Raw genomic sequence first — 15,621 nt, 5'->3', positions numbered from 1 at the left:
ACCCAGCTAAATCTCGGAAAATCCGGATTTATTCAAGTTTAGGATCCGAATATTATTTCAAAATAAGGATCCGGTAGGTCATTAATTAAAATTTATATCTGTTTCTCGAAAATTAAAAGAAGTTTAACATGTTTGCGATTCTATTTTTAGGCAGATTTTGTTTACTACCTGTATGTATTTCTTAGACATATAAAGTTAATAAAAGTTTGAATGTTTAAGTTATAGTTGTTATTTTTGGTAAAAACTAAAATTTAAAATGGTTTAGCCTATTTATGTTATTGTTTTTAATGAAAAAATTAATAGATGATTTAATTGTTAATAATGTTTTTTTTTTTGCTTTAAGCAAAATTGGTAGATGTTTATTTAGAACTGTCAAGTGCATAATTTTCAACTGTTGAAATGTATTTTTTGTAGAAACATTAAAGTCAAAACGACTGAGTTTCTTTTTTTTATTCGTTATGCTTAGAAGTTTTTTATTCATGTAAATTTTTCATTATCTTAGTTGATGCTTTTATTTCATTTTTTCAATCTTTATGGTTTGTTTTTTTTTTAATTCAAATTTATAACTGTTCGTTTTTTATTAGCTCAGAATAGTTAATTTAATCATGACCAAAAGGTCATTTTGTACACCTAGTGCTTAGGCCATTTTTGTTTTCGTGATTAATGAGCTTTTGTTACACTTGAGTAAACTTTCATGCAAACCAATTCAGCCTGTTTTATCAACTAAGATAAAATAATTCTATTTATTATCAAACTTAACAACTTTTATTTTAAAACTATTTTTGAAAATTAACTCTAAACTGTGTAAAACTAAATAAGATTACTAATAAAATATCTAAGATTATTAATAGATTTTAGTATTTATTTATTCTACAAACTGTAGCCTATCAAACACCCAATTTTCAACCACGAATTTTTTAGAATGCTAAAAGCATCTGAAATGCAACTTTTGACAACAAAATTTCACAAAAGTATATTTAATTTCAAGTAATTGCTGATGCAAATTCAAACTACTCTAAACATTTTTTTAAATTATCTATTTACTTTTTATGTATTCATCAAGCACAACAGGTTTCCTTTGAAATAATTTAGCTCTTGAAACATTATTTTCAGCAAGTCTTGCCGTGACTTATATAAAGATTCTGATCCCTGAAGTATACATTTAAGCTGTTAAACCTAAACTATAAGTTTTTTTTGAACGATTGATTAAGGTTGCAAAAATTATTTTATACACAGCACTCAAAATCAAGTAATAAATTAAAACTAGAGTTGCTATAAAGATAGATTACTCTTAAAATAAGTAGCGTCTGACAAATAATTGTACCTATATCAATTATTTTAACTTTCAATTACTTAAAAAACATTTCAAACGGTTCTAGTAGAAAAGTAGGACAGCTTAATAAAAACTACTACATATTTTTACTAAAACAAGTTGTTCTAAAAGTATAATTAATATTCAAATGTATACTAATTATGTAAATTAATCAAGTAAATTAAAACATACTTTTGATTTTTATACTTAGAGTCTTAAACGTTTTCGATTTGGTTTTGTTCTCTTTAAAGTTAAGTATGCTGTTTTGCTCGGGTGAATACAACTTCAAATTCGGACATTTTTAGTTCCGAAATTTCAACAATAATAACTTTTTATTTTCTTAAATACAGAAATATTTTATTTTTTTCTTGTTTTTAATTTTTATTCAGTTTGGTTTAGTCTCAATTAAATTTACAATTTATATGACAAAATAAAGAAATCAATGCTTTTTTTTCAAAAAAAAATTAAATAAAATTCATATTATACTTTCATATGTTTGATATAAATAATGTAGTCAAAACAATGTTAAAAATAAACTTAATTACTCTGTACTTGTGCTTAAACTGATATTTAGAAATGAAATAATCCTACCAACCTTAAATTATTTCATGAAAATTATCTATATACTAAATTTTCAATTGTATTTAATGTGATATATGCTCTTTACTTTGTAGCATTAAAAACAATATTATAAATAGTTTTACCAAATTTTATAAAACAATTAGCTTATACCCTTGATTAAGAATTAGCAGTCACAATAAAATTAACATTAACGATAAAAAATTAAAGTATTCTAAGTAACATTCTTTCAGCTAGTTTTATTCTTAAGTATTTGATATAACAAACTTTCAGCAAAAATTGTCGTCAAATGTGTTACAGCGCACGGTATTTAACTTTTGTTCTGGTGATCGATATCTTTTTCAACTTTGCAAAAAAACTAGAAATTTTCAAATCTATATAATCTTTTTTAATCAGTTTCAACACTTATCAACATTTTAAAATAATCTAGAAAAACTGTTTTTTATTTTCTTTACAAACTTATAAGTGCATTAAAAGACAAAAGTTTAAAAAGTATTAAACAATTTTTTGGTAAAATAATGAAATATTTTTTTTTTTGTGAAAACGTATTTTTATAAAGCACAGCAGAAAATATTTAAAACTATTTATTATCTATGAAAGTTTTAACAACTTATAAAAATATTCGCCAAAGTCTGACTAAAAAAAATCACAGCGTAAATTTACTACCACAGTGAGTGAATACTAAATTTTAAACATTTAAACAACTGATATTATTAAGAAAATGTTAGAACGTTAGTCGCTTGTAGCAAAGTTTTAACTGTGGATACCATTTCAACACTGCCTTCATTCGTTCTTGAAACTAGCATTTTTAAAGCTTTTTCTCCATTCTGCGGTATAGGAGTTTGTTGTACAGCTTGCAGTAAATCAGTGTGGTGATTACATCCTTAAAATATTAAAAATAAAAAATAAAACATAAAAGAAAGTCTTCAAGCTACAGAAATTACCATTTGTACTACTTTTGTTTTACTTCATGGTATTAAATAATTTAATTGTTGTTATTTTTAATAGAATATGTAAAAAAAAATTGCATAAATATTACATTTTATTTTATAGTAGTTTCGGCACACTCTCATCAGTAAAAATTTTGGGCATCCACTTATAAAATATACTATTTACAAAAAAATTTAAATTTAAACTATCAAAATAATGTTATAACTCATTTTTACACATTTGAATTTAAGCAAGAATTTTATTTGTAAAAAAATCTACTAGTTATGCAATGAGCTGTTTTAAATATTCTATTTAAGTTATGCACCGTAAAAATTATTATTATTTTACAGACGAAAACCTGGAGCTATTTGATAGTCAAGTTTAATGTTTTGCTCACTACAGTATAACCTATAACTTCTGTCATCACTGATTATATAAGTGGACACATCATCCAATTCACTTAAAGGCTGCACATCACTTATCTTTGGATTAGTAACTGGAGCTACCTAAAAAAATTGTTTTAGATTTTATATTCAAATCTAAATTTATACTTGTGAGAAAAAAAAAAATTTTAAGCAGAAAAATAATATAAATCTTAGTACATACGTATCATTTAAAACAAAATGTTTTCAATGCACGTATAAAAAGTAATTTAAGTTTAAGGTAGCTTTAAAAAACCTGTAACACGAATTCGTTTTCTCTGACATCATTAGCAAATTTACTCCATCCGAAACCAAACGATGGTGACAAGTAAGCAATTTGATCATAAATTTCATTGACATTTAATTCCTAAATACAAAACTATTGAAATCTTGTATAGATACTTTCAAAAATTTAACTTATTTAGACAGTATAATTTAAGTATGATTTTATCAATACTTTTCAAAAATATACACCAAATAGTTGTTGTAGTCAGGAATTTTTTGATTTTTTTTTAGTTTTACTTACCAACAAATACATTTCTAATAAAAGATCTTACTGCTTTATCAAACAGTTTTTGAGTCAAAGATAACATCGAAATACTCAATAAAATTAAGTAAGGTAATACCTTTTCAGCTACACTGACAAATTTTACAGAGTCCTCGTTAGGGAAGATTACATTCCCAGCATCTTTCATCATACGAATCAAATCATCAGGGTCCATCCATTTCTCGTATATATGTTCAAACTCGTCACAAGTTTCTTCTTCAGGTTTCAATAACCTACATACGCTACCCTGGTCAATAAATTAAAAAGTTTCAATAGATAATAAATTATACTAGGAAATTAATTTATTTTGTAATATTATACTGAACTAAATTAAAGCAGTTTGGTAAGCGTAACACACTTTTTTAACGTGATCAAATTATCTAACAACTAGTTACGAAGTATTGCACATTAACAAAAACATTTATCCATAAATCATAGTATATAAGTATTAGATATAATAACCTATAGTATACAACTAAAACAATATTAAAGTTCAAAAAATAAATGTAGTTTTTAACTTTTTAAACAATCAGTTTGATAATGCTTTATTACTTTTTAGATACAACTTTACTTGTCGACAAAAATGATATGATACTAATATTTTTTGAGTTAAGACACATAAACACTTCTTTTAAACATAAATAAAATTCAGGTTGACTTTTGTAGATAATTGTTTTATTTATATTTTTTATTCCAGTTTAAAATTTGTTCTAGTAGTTTTATAATACTACACTTGTATAATATTTTTACTTTGATAACTTTATAGTTCAACTTATGACAACATTATGTAAAAGTTTGTCTTATTCTGCTAAAATGTTTATTTTTAACTTCAAAAATAAAATCGCTTATAAAACAAATAATTAGTAAATAAGTAACCATCTATCGTTTTATAAAGCTTATGTATTGTAAAATTTATAAATTGTATAAAGTTGTAAAAAAATAAAGTTTATTAACTCAAACATTTAAAAGATTAAGGAAATAAGTAATTTGTTGCACTTAATTTAAAACTTTTTATTTCTTTTTTGCTTTTCTCGAAGCGTTCACAGTAGTTTTTAGAAAACAATCTTACTCATCTATTGATAATTTAATAACTGAAGAAAGATGTAAAACTTATTTTTCAAACTAGTCTTTTATAGTTCTCAACACGTACAAAATGCAGTAAATAATAAAATTAGTTAAAACATAATAGACTTACTAGCTTATCATTTTATTTAAAACTTTAGAAATTCTGTCATTATATACGAAAACTAATTTAAAATTGAAAAATAGGTGAAATGTTTTCGATATAACTTGTGGATTTTTCTACTTAAAGTATATAACTTTTTTGTACTACATACATTAAACAGAAATTTGAGATATGATTCATTTAAAAACATTTTTATTAAGAAAACAAATAAAATCGATTTCAGTTAACACTTATAAATTACTTTTGTTAGCAACTAGTTTTAAAATTAAATTTTGAGTTAGTAAACAGTGATAGGTTTCATCAGAAAATATTTTTGTATCTTACAATGATGATTACATAATTGATGAATTATTTAGCAAAATTTCTAATTTACACCCAAATTTAAAAAGAAAAAGATAACTTTTCTTAAATGTTCATTTATTGCGTAGATCTACTGAGTTACTTACTACTGTTTATAGAAAACCAACTTTCGCTGGCCAATATATTTCTTTTCAGTCGCTTTGTCCTTAATCCCAAAAATTGGCTTAATATCCTGTTTGGTATTCAGAGCACACAAGATTTGTTCAAAGAAGTTGTTTATGGATTAAGAATTAGATAAAATTAAAAGTATTTTTGGAGCTCTTGGTTATCCGTCACATATCATTAGTAAAAAAAAAACAATACGATTTCTAAATTGGAAAAACCTATTAAACAAGGACCAAGCAAGTGCACTATATATTTAAGACTGCCATATATAGGTAAAGAAGCAACAGCTCTTGAAAAGAATGTCAAAAACACTGTCAACTCTACTTTAAGATCTGTACAACTAAGAATTAGTCATTTTACAAGAAAGCCTTTGAATAGGACTTGTAAGGATGTCACTGCTGATCTAGAAAAAAGTAAAGTCATTTACAAGCTCAAATGCCACTGTGATAGTGTGTATATCGGCAGAACGTCCCAGAGTTTTCATATTTAAAGAGACCAACATATTTCAAAATCTCTTAGAAGTTGGATAGACACGGGTTTGAATAAACCTTTTAACAGGTCATCGGCGATTGCCGAACACTTGTTAAACAATTATTATTGTGTAAAGAGTTACAGTAACATTAATTTTTCAATTATAAGTAAAGCACGTAATGATTATCATCTAAGTATTTTAAAATCTAATTCATAAAAACGTTTAAACCTAATTTATGCAAGCAACAGAACGATTAAAAATCTAATCTTTATAAGTTGTTATGATTGTTGTTTGTCGCTTATTATGTTTATACGTTTGCTTAGCTTAGTTAAATTTGTAATTAATTTATTTATAATTATGTAATTATAAACTCTTAATCTATCTCTAATTAATTTTGCTTAATTGTGTTAATTTTTATACATAAAACAAGTCTTTTTCAACAACACATATATATTTCAACAATTTTCTTCAGTGTGATTACAATTGTAACAAGGTAAAACAAATTTTAAACTTATATAGCCTTTTTAATTATATGAGAAATTATCAATCAAATAGCAAAAAAAAACCCTAAACTATAACAAAAAATTAAAAACAACAAGGAAAACGTAATTAACTGTAACAATTTAAAACAAAACAAAATTAGTCTAATTTAAACAAGGATAATGAGTAATCAAATTCTCTTTGTTTGCATAATTCTGGCTTGTTTAAGTGAATATAAATAGCTTCTATTTTAATTAAATCAAAAATGTTCGTGCAACTTCTTAAAACTTTGAACTTTGTCTCACTGTAATTATTACCACATTTAGGATTTTTTTTTTTTATTAATTTTGTGTTAATTTTTATTAATTGAACATTTTCTGATGGAACCTATAACTTTTTATCTACTTAAATTGTTATAAAAACAAAAATTAAAATTTTAAATTGATTGAGCTTAAACTGTTCAAGTTTAAAATGATTGAGTTTAATATGATCGCGAGTTAGAAATAATAGTAAATCAGTTACAACACTCATTATAACATATTAACGTCATAAGTGGATATCTAAAACTAAAAATCAAAACTGTTTTAACTATTATGTTTACAAGCAAAAAAAGTACTACACTATTGCACATTATTTAAACATTTATTTTTGGCATTACTGGATCATAAATACTATTTTACCTTAATTTAAACACAGCCAGAAAAACATTACTAAAGTTATTATTAATATATAAAAATAAAAATTGACAAACTTCTATTTCAAAAATGTTTTCACTGCAGACAGCAACCACTGAAAAAAGCGCAGTAGCTCCACCGGTTGGTTGAAGCTCCCACATCTGATAAGGCATGTGCAGATGCGTGTCTTGCAATATACAAAAACTGGCGAAGTGCTCAGTATCAAATGAAATTTTCTTATTTTCTTCGTCGTAAAATATGTTAGTCAAGCCTGAAGTTTTCCAATGCATGTCTGCATAACAATTTTTAATTGAATTTTTGTAAGCTAGCTAAATTAAATACTGGTACTGTCATGCACAAGTAAAAAATATAACTAACAGCAAAAAATTTTAAGTCATAGTGGGTTACAGACATTATTTAATAGCAAATTTGAAAGTATTACTATCGTAAACATTTTAGTTATCAGTAATGTATTCAAGTGTAAGATTTGTGTGCATTATACATTGTAAAGGAACAATTAAAAACCTTTATTTTACTCTAGCATATACTTATACTGAAATTCGGTACCTTAAGAGTCTACTGAAAAGTTATTATATTAAGTTTTATTCCATTCAAATTGTTTTCTTAGAAAATTATTTTAAGGCCTTACCAAAAGACTACTTCAAACCCACTTCTGCATCTAACAAACTTTAAACCATGTAACACTATAGTTACAATTATTTCAAGTTATATATCCGAAAATGTTATAATATCATCCATTACTTTTTTTTATGCTCAGCAAGACTTTCACCAAAAGTTTGTGCAAAATTAGTTTACAGTCTTTACTAAGTATATTTTTTGAAATTTCCTAACTAACTTATAAAAAAAGAATGTCGCCGAAGCAAAACGTATAGTAAGTGCAAGTTTTGTCTTTTCAATAAGAAAACTTATAGGGATTCCACTATCTGGAAACATTCTTGGAATAAGTTGAAATTTATTGTCGCGATTTTAACTTGAAAAATCCATATAACCATATACATCGCCTGCAATTTGTCAGCAAAATAAGTGGAAAAATACTAGACAAGCTAGAGATATAACTTGTACTATTGTAAGCTCCACAAGAAACAAAGAAACTGCGGATACATGTGACTCACTGTAGAAGCACTTCTGACTAATGCTTTTTTGACAGATTGAAGCTTTTAAGAGCACTGAATCTTACGTTGAAAAAACTCACACTATTTCTGCAGAATTTTCAGTATAAAGGAATTTTTGTGTTCCTGTAAAATTGCTAATGCGTATTATCAGCTATAATTAAATAATATATTTTTTACATACTGATTTTATGTCATTTTTACTATTAAACTTTACTTGTTTAATTAACAAAAAAATCATTACAAATTTCTAAACAATTTTAAAATAAAAATTGATGACTAAAAAACAAAATACTTTTTTTGATTACATTTGAAAAAACAACTTTCCTAAAACAAAAACAAATTCTCTAAGACAATTTTTAAAATATTGCAAAGAACATTTCCAGAATTGCAAAATATGAGATACTTATCTCAAAAACGTAGAAGTATATATTTTTTAGTGATTTTAACTTATTTACCGTTCTAGTTTTTTCCTTCCATATTATCAGAACTTATTGTTATCTCTAAATTTAACCGTCTATGGTTCAAAACTTAGCTTGATGTTAAAACGGTATAAAAAGCAACTTAAAGCTTACTTAAGACTCTGTAAATTAACAAAAAGTTGAAAAAAGTGACTTACCTTGCCCCCTATGGCCAAAATAACTTTTTTTTGATACTGTAGAATATCATATTTAAAAATTCAAAGTCTTTTAATACATTATTTCCTTTACCGTATATAGCAGGCACGTAGCTTGGTACGTTTCTGCAAATCTACAGAAACGTAAACATTTGTGCGAAAAAACTCGCTTTTATTTCGATTATTCAGCGTTTAAGACCTTGTTTCTTTAGCTTTAAGTATTCGTTTATACTCAGTTTTGCACTCCTGAGAGATAATTTTTACATTAACTGTACTCTCTAGCACTTTTTTGTCGTAAATATTGAACAAATTGAAAACATCTAAATTGTATACAAATTGCATGGTGTAGCTTTCTGTTATCAAACAGCAAACTATTGTAAAAAAATCCATTTAAAAGCTGTAGGTTTGGTTTAAATGATGTCAGAGAATAAAAAAGTAAGTGTGAGAGAGGATCTTGTACTATTGAAATGTTTGTGGTGAGTCAAAAAGAACTTAACATTTTTTGAAATTTACATTTTTTTTTGTGTTACAAAAGAGCAAATACAGATAGAAGATATATAACAAGATACATTTTAAAGTAGATGAACCTCAAAGTAAGCTAACATGAAGAATTAACTTTTGTTTTAAATCAAATTGACTCTCTGAGTTGAGTGTTTTAAGATTAAATCCCTGTGGTTGACAAATATACAAAAATGAAAAACTTTTGAAAATGTGATGATGTTATCATTTCCTGAAGTTTTATCAAGAATATTAGAATCTATTAAATCAGAAAAAATAACACCATAAGACATATAGCTTGCAACAAGAAGACAAACTGAAAAACTCAATAATATAAACTTTTTTTCAAGAATAATATAAACAATTTATAGTGTTTTTTTTATATTTTAGAACTTTATTTTTAAATTAAAACTTGTTTTAAATATTTTATAAATGCTTAGGTTAGTTAAAGTTTTTATTTTTTCAAGATTAATATAAACAAATTTATAAAAGATTATAAAAGTTGTTCTGAAGTGCAGTTAGGTGAGTTTTTTAGTAATGTTTCTGAAAGTAATCCTTCAATTAATAAACTTAAGCCACAATTAAAAATTTATTACCAAAGGGATAAGCTTGTGTGAAAAACCATTGGAAAAATTATTAATGAAATTTATAAAATATATCAGTTTTTCAAGATTAATATAAACAAATTTATAAAAGATTATAAAAGTTGTTCTGAAGTGCAGTTAGGTGAGTTTTTTAGTAATGTTTCTGAAAGTTATCCTTCAATTAATAAACTTAAGCCACAATTAAAAATTTATTACCAAAGGGATAGCTTGTGTGAAAAACCATTGGAAAAATTATTAATGAAATTTATAAAATATATCAGTTTAATTCTTTAATCAATGTTTGATAAATGATAAATGGTTTTAAAACAAGTTTTTATATAACTTTTTCAATCTAAGATTAAAAAGAATAAGTTAATACTATTTATTTTAACAAGTGTATAGTTGTATTATTAATTCTTAACAAGTTTAAGAAATGAAAATTTAATTTATTTTATGTTTTGAAATCTTTATGTTTGAATTTATTTATATGTTTTAAATTGTATCGGAAAAATATAGATGTTTAATATTCAAAGTTTGTGGTTATTTAACTAAGTTGTTTTATTTAACAAATTTGTTTTGTAAAAAAAAAAATTAATTCTTTTTTACAGCTTTTATTTAACAATTTTTTTTTCAAGTAATTTAAACATCAGACTTTATTTTATTATTTTTGATGAATAAATGAACACTCATTTTTTTTTTCAATATATTTCGTCAAATTCTCTTCAGGTAAATTACAATTGAAACGATACAATAAAACACAACAAGTATACATACAAAAAAATTTACAAATTAATTAACTAATCGATTAAGTAAACGTAAATGTAATCAACAAAAATGTAATCAACAAAAACTTTAAAAATCAACGCAAAATGGTCTTAACTAAATAAGGCTAAAGTGTAGTCAAATTCTTTCTTTTTACATAAATTTGGTTTATTTAAATGTATTAAAATGTCTTCAAGTCTAATTAATTCCAATGTATTTGAACATTGTCGCATTACACTGAAATTAGATAATGTAAACTTTTTTCCACAACTTAGATTATTCAAAGTTAAAAGTTTACATTATCTAGTTTCAGTGTAATGCGACAATGTTCAAATACATTGGAATTAATTAGACTTGAAGCCATCTTAATACATTTAAATAAACCAAATTTATGTAAAAAGAAATAATTTGACTATTTAGTTAAGACCATTTTGCGTTGATTTTTAGAGTTTTTGTTGATTACATTTACGTTTACTTAATCGATTAGTTAATTTATTTGTAAAATTTTTTGTATGTATACTTGTTTTGTTTTATTGTATTGTTTCAATTGTAATTTCCCTGAAGATAATTTGACGAAATATATTGGAAAAAAAAAATTTGAGTGTTCATTTATTCATAAAAAATTGTTTTCAGTAAGAAAATGTTTCATTCTTTTTTACAGCTAAATGTTTATGCTGCCAAAGCTTTACAAAGACGTGTACTCTTCATTTCTTTATGAATTATTGTTGACAATAATAAAGTAATTGTACATCTGAATTTTATCTAATGTTGTGAACTTTTTTATTTTATATCTCTTTTGTTTTTTATTCAACTCCTAAAGTTTATGATTTTTATCTAATAAAAGCAACAATTTTTGCAAATGTTTTCTGAATTGGGGAAACTGTTTTCAAAGTTATATATCTTAGGCCTAACAGTAATATTATTAAAATTATATTCTTAATTAGTATTTTTATTCTAAATGAAAGGTTTTACAGGTTCATAAAAGTTGCAACACATAAAGAATTATAGGGGTCAAGAGCAGTACAAATTGCCTTGTATTCAGTTATTCATTATACTTCAACATTCAATTTATTTAAATTTTTAACAAAACTGCACACATTCATATAAAATAAAAGGTAGTTAAAACTACTCTATTCCCGCTATGACGTCATCACACATTATTCTTGTTTTTTTTGCAGATTCGTAACTTTTTTGAGCTAGCTACGTCCCTGGTATATAGTGTTTTATAGTAATATTAAGTTAAATACCGTTTGTTAAAATATCTAGTTAAAACAAAATAATTAAAGAGTTCTGTAAACTTGAGTAATATTTTAGGTATAAAAAAAGTTGTTTCTGCTTACAAACAGGTAAGTTTAAGTATCAATGAGTTTAATGTGTTAGTAAACTTTAGAAATCATAATTATTAAATTAAAAAAAAAATTGTTAGAAAATATTCTTACAGAAGTCAAGCGTTCGAGGACTTTTAAGATTTTTTTAAGTATAAATTGTTTGTAATTCCACAATTTTTGTTTAGATTTTCAGGGTTTAGATTTGTATGATATTTTTTAAAAAGTATCAATTTCCATCACTTTTTTATGTTTCAATTTTCAAACTCCATGGTTTTCAAGGATTCTTTAAGTTTAGGTCACCCTGGACTTTATACTTATGTTAGAAACGCACCACTATAGAAGCTAGTAACTCTAAACAAAATTACTTTAAAACTAATAAACTGTTTATATACCTTTAGAATCCCATCTTGCAAGCAAAGGTTCCTCGTAAATCTTAACATTGTCAGGAATTGGCATCGTTATTCCTATCGTTGGTGTTCGTGCAGGATGTACATCCTTCTTTATTACTTCCTTATCTTCGTTTTCTTTATCAGCTGAATCTGGTCTTATGCTGCTACTAATATCTGAGTCAGTTTTTTTCACAGTTTCTTTTATAATAATGTCATCAGGGTACTTTAAAGTTTCTAGCGGTTCGTTCGTTACCTTAAAATTTAAAAAGAGAATAAGATTAACCAAAAGTCCGTTCAATGGAAAAACATAGACAACATATACATGTGACTACTAAAAATATAATAAAAATTGAAAGACAGTTAATATATATTGTTTAACTATTTTTTTGAAGTTTGCACTACAGGGTTCATGCGCGAAATTTTTTTAATTTAGCCTGAATGATACCAATTTAGCCTGACATTTTTTCAAAGTAATGAAAATCCCCATTTATAAGTCATTTTAGGTATTGGGGGGTCTTGATTAGTACCATTATAGTCTCTGACTTCAACCAGCTTTATCTCAAAAAAATTTTGAGCTTAAAAATCTGCAAAAACCAACTCATAGCTAGTTACAACTCAATAAAATATGACTAAATTGTGAAAAAGGTGATTGACCCCCTATGCCCTATAATAACAAATTCAGTGGTAAGTTTTAAAATAATCTATTACTAGTGCAAAAATTTAATATATTTTACTAAACTCAATTGCTCAATTTAATTAAGCAATAAGTAATACCATTATAACTGAAAGATTTATCATAAAACGACGTGCATTGTCGTGTTTTATTAAAATTTAAAATGAAACGCTTACACGAGTATTAAAATAAGTAAAAAATGTTTAATTTAGTATTTTAACTAATACTTAAAATTAAAACATAATTATAAATCCTAAACTCTAAATAAAAACAGTGATTGTTGATGTCGTAGATATTAAAAGCTTACACTTAAATTAAAAATAAAAACCTAAAATAATTTGTATGTTCTTGTAAAGAAAAATTAATTGTACCTAAAATTTGTACTCCAACAAAACTTAGTACTTATATCTTAAAGCTAAGTTTTAGTGTTGTGAATATCTCTAATAACTTTAAACAAACAAACAATAAAATATATGAATAAACTGCTAAGAGTTACAATCTAAAAAGTATTTGGTATAAAGCCTTTAGATTAGAAATTAAAACAGTTCAAATAACTAAGCTCTGAAAAACATAGCTGGTGTAAACAAAATCAAACAAACATGAGTTGTTGAACTAAACTGTAATGTTAAAATTGTATTTTTTTGGAATTTTCATAATCATGACGTATATAATCTACACAAAACAAAATAATGAAGATTCTTAAATTTTTTTAGGGATTAAACAAAATGTTTTAAGCATTTATTTTTAGAAATAATGACTGATTTTGCGTTTAATAACTAAATCTTTATCTAGAAATAAATTCATATCTCAATTTGATCTTAAAAATATTTCTCTTTTTTCTAATCAAAAATTTTCGGCTATTTGAACTGAAAAAAACTGAAATTCACAAATTTTTAAATAAAAAAAATGATTTAGCCTGACGTTTTTCAAAAAAAGTGATTTAGCCTGACTTAGCCTGATTTAGCCTGACGCGCACGAGCCATGACTAAAATAACTTAAAATTTAAATAACAGGTATTACAAATAAACAGTAAAATTTTTAAGATAACTTAAACTTCATTAAATACAAAGAAACCAATGCACACCATTTAAAGACAATATTTTTTTTATCAAGTTAAATTAACTATTTAATTACTTTCATATTGTTGATTTTAAAGTTTAGTTTGATTGTTTATTTTAACGTATAAGTTTTGTTTCTACAAAAAAACTAAGCTTATTCTTTTTGATTAATTGGAGCCGAGTATTAGCAAAAAAACAAGCCCGGACCCGTAGATCACTAACAATGACTTAAGATTATTTTTGTGATCTAACTGTACACTACAAAAACTTTTAATAACACCAGCTAATTAAAACAACACTTTTTTTTTTTTGAAAACAATGTAAAACTTGAAAAATACTAACGAATTAAATTATCCAACTTTAACTTTGGACCTTAAATTATAACATGAATAAGTTTGTACTAAAAAGTATTTATAATATTCTTACAGATTACTTACTTTTTTATTTGTAAAATGATATCAATAACTTTGAGACTCTTATTATAATTTACCTACAATAACTTTGTTAATTATCTAAAGTGTACTTACTATAATTAATTATGTAGTTTTAAACTGTTGTTGGCTAACAAATAGTTGTCTTATGCTTTGATGCAGTAAAATGTTTATACACTTAATCGTGACAATTTACATTCTAACAATATTTTTTGACTTCAAAATATAAAAATGCATTGATCGAATCATATAAAAGTATACAATACTTCATTAGTTATGTGAAAAAAAAATCAACTAATTACAATTTAAAATGTAATCAACGCCAGATTTTACAAAATATATTTTATATACTACCGAATTAACAATGCATACCTTTTGCACTATCATATAAAACTATTTCAAATGCATTCTCTTATATGTGCATATTTTGTTATAAGAAAGTAAATTATTAACGTTAAACTAAGTTAAAGAAAAAGAATCGCTATTATTTAGCTTGTTGAACCTGTCTCAAAGTCCAACTTTTACTGGTTGAAGGCTGTACAGGCATTCTTATAATGTCCAATGAAATTATATTACCAATCCTTGTGAACTGTCTCAAATCAACCACATCTGGGTCAAGCATGTTTTCTAAATCTACATCAAGATCTTCATTAAAACATTTTTTTGTTTCGTTTTTGGTGATTTCTTCGTTTGTGGTCGTTATAGAAGTCCTTTTTTTTGTTCCTTCCACCAGGTCATTGGTTAAATGTTCAGCTTGTGAAGTATTGTGTTCTTCAATCTATATATATAGCGTTTTTAATGAACTACAACTAGAGTTCTAAAAGCTAGTTTTAACAAAATTAAACTAAAAATATTTAATATATTTATTCTTTCAAAAAATTATTTTGCAAACTAAGTTTCGGTCAAAGACCTCGTCAGTGCTTAAATAAATCTAAAAAAAGGTATGTGACAGTCATGGAAAATAGCATTTAAACAATTAAATTAAAATAAAAACAAATTATTACTGGAAATTTTTTTACCTAAGAAACTAAACAAATCAAATTTTAATATTAAGACTGAGTTTTAGTAGAAGTTTAAATTTTTAG

The 15,621-nt window shown here is 24.8% G+C and overlaps 1 protein-coding gene across 2 annotated transcripts in view; it reads right to left on the bottom strand.

The window, feature by feature from the left end:
* Positions 1–2,434: 2,434 nt before the first annotated feature.
* LOC145829223 (dynein axonemal intermediate chain 7 homolog) overlaps positions 2,435–15,621 on the bottom strand; it is a 35,780-nt gene continuing 22,593 nt past the window's right edge. For both annotated transcript variants that reach the window (XM_082936965.1, XM_082936964.1), the window contains exons 9-15: positions 15,039–15,314; positions 12,378–12,627; positions 7,145–7,359; positions 3,870–4,037; positions 3,500–3,610; positions 3,180–3,327; positions 2,435–2,774 (exon numbers count right to left, since the gene is read on the bottom strand). In XM_082936965.1, the coding sequence (XP_082793091.1) occupies positions 2,605–2,774; positions 3,180–3,327; positions 3,500–3,610; positions 3,870–4,037; positions 7,145–7,359; positions 12,378–12,627; positions 15,039–15,314 (1,338 nt within the window). In that variant the 3' untranslated portion in view covers positions 2,435–2,604. The remainder of the gene's footprint in view (positions 2,775–3,179; positions 3,328–3,499; positions 3,611–3,869; positions 4,038–7,144; positions 7,360–12,377; positions 12,628–15,038; positions 15,315–15,621) is intronic.

Source organism: Thalia democratica, chromosome 2 (genome assembly GCF_965202585.1).
Source record: "Thalia democratica chromosome 2, ktThaDemo2.hap1.1, whole genome shotgun sequence".
NCBI lineage: Eukaryota > Metazoa > Chordata > Thaliacea > Salpida > Salpidae > Thalia > Thalia democratica.
This window is presented reverse-complemented; position numbering and strand designations above follow the sequence as displayed.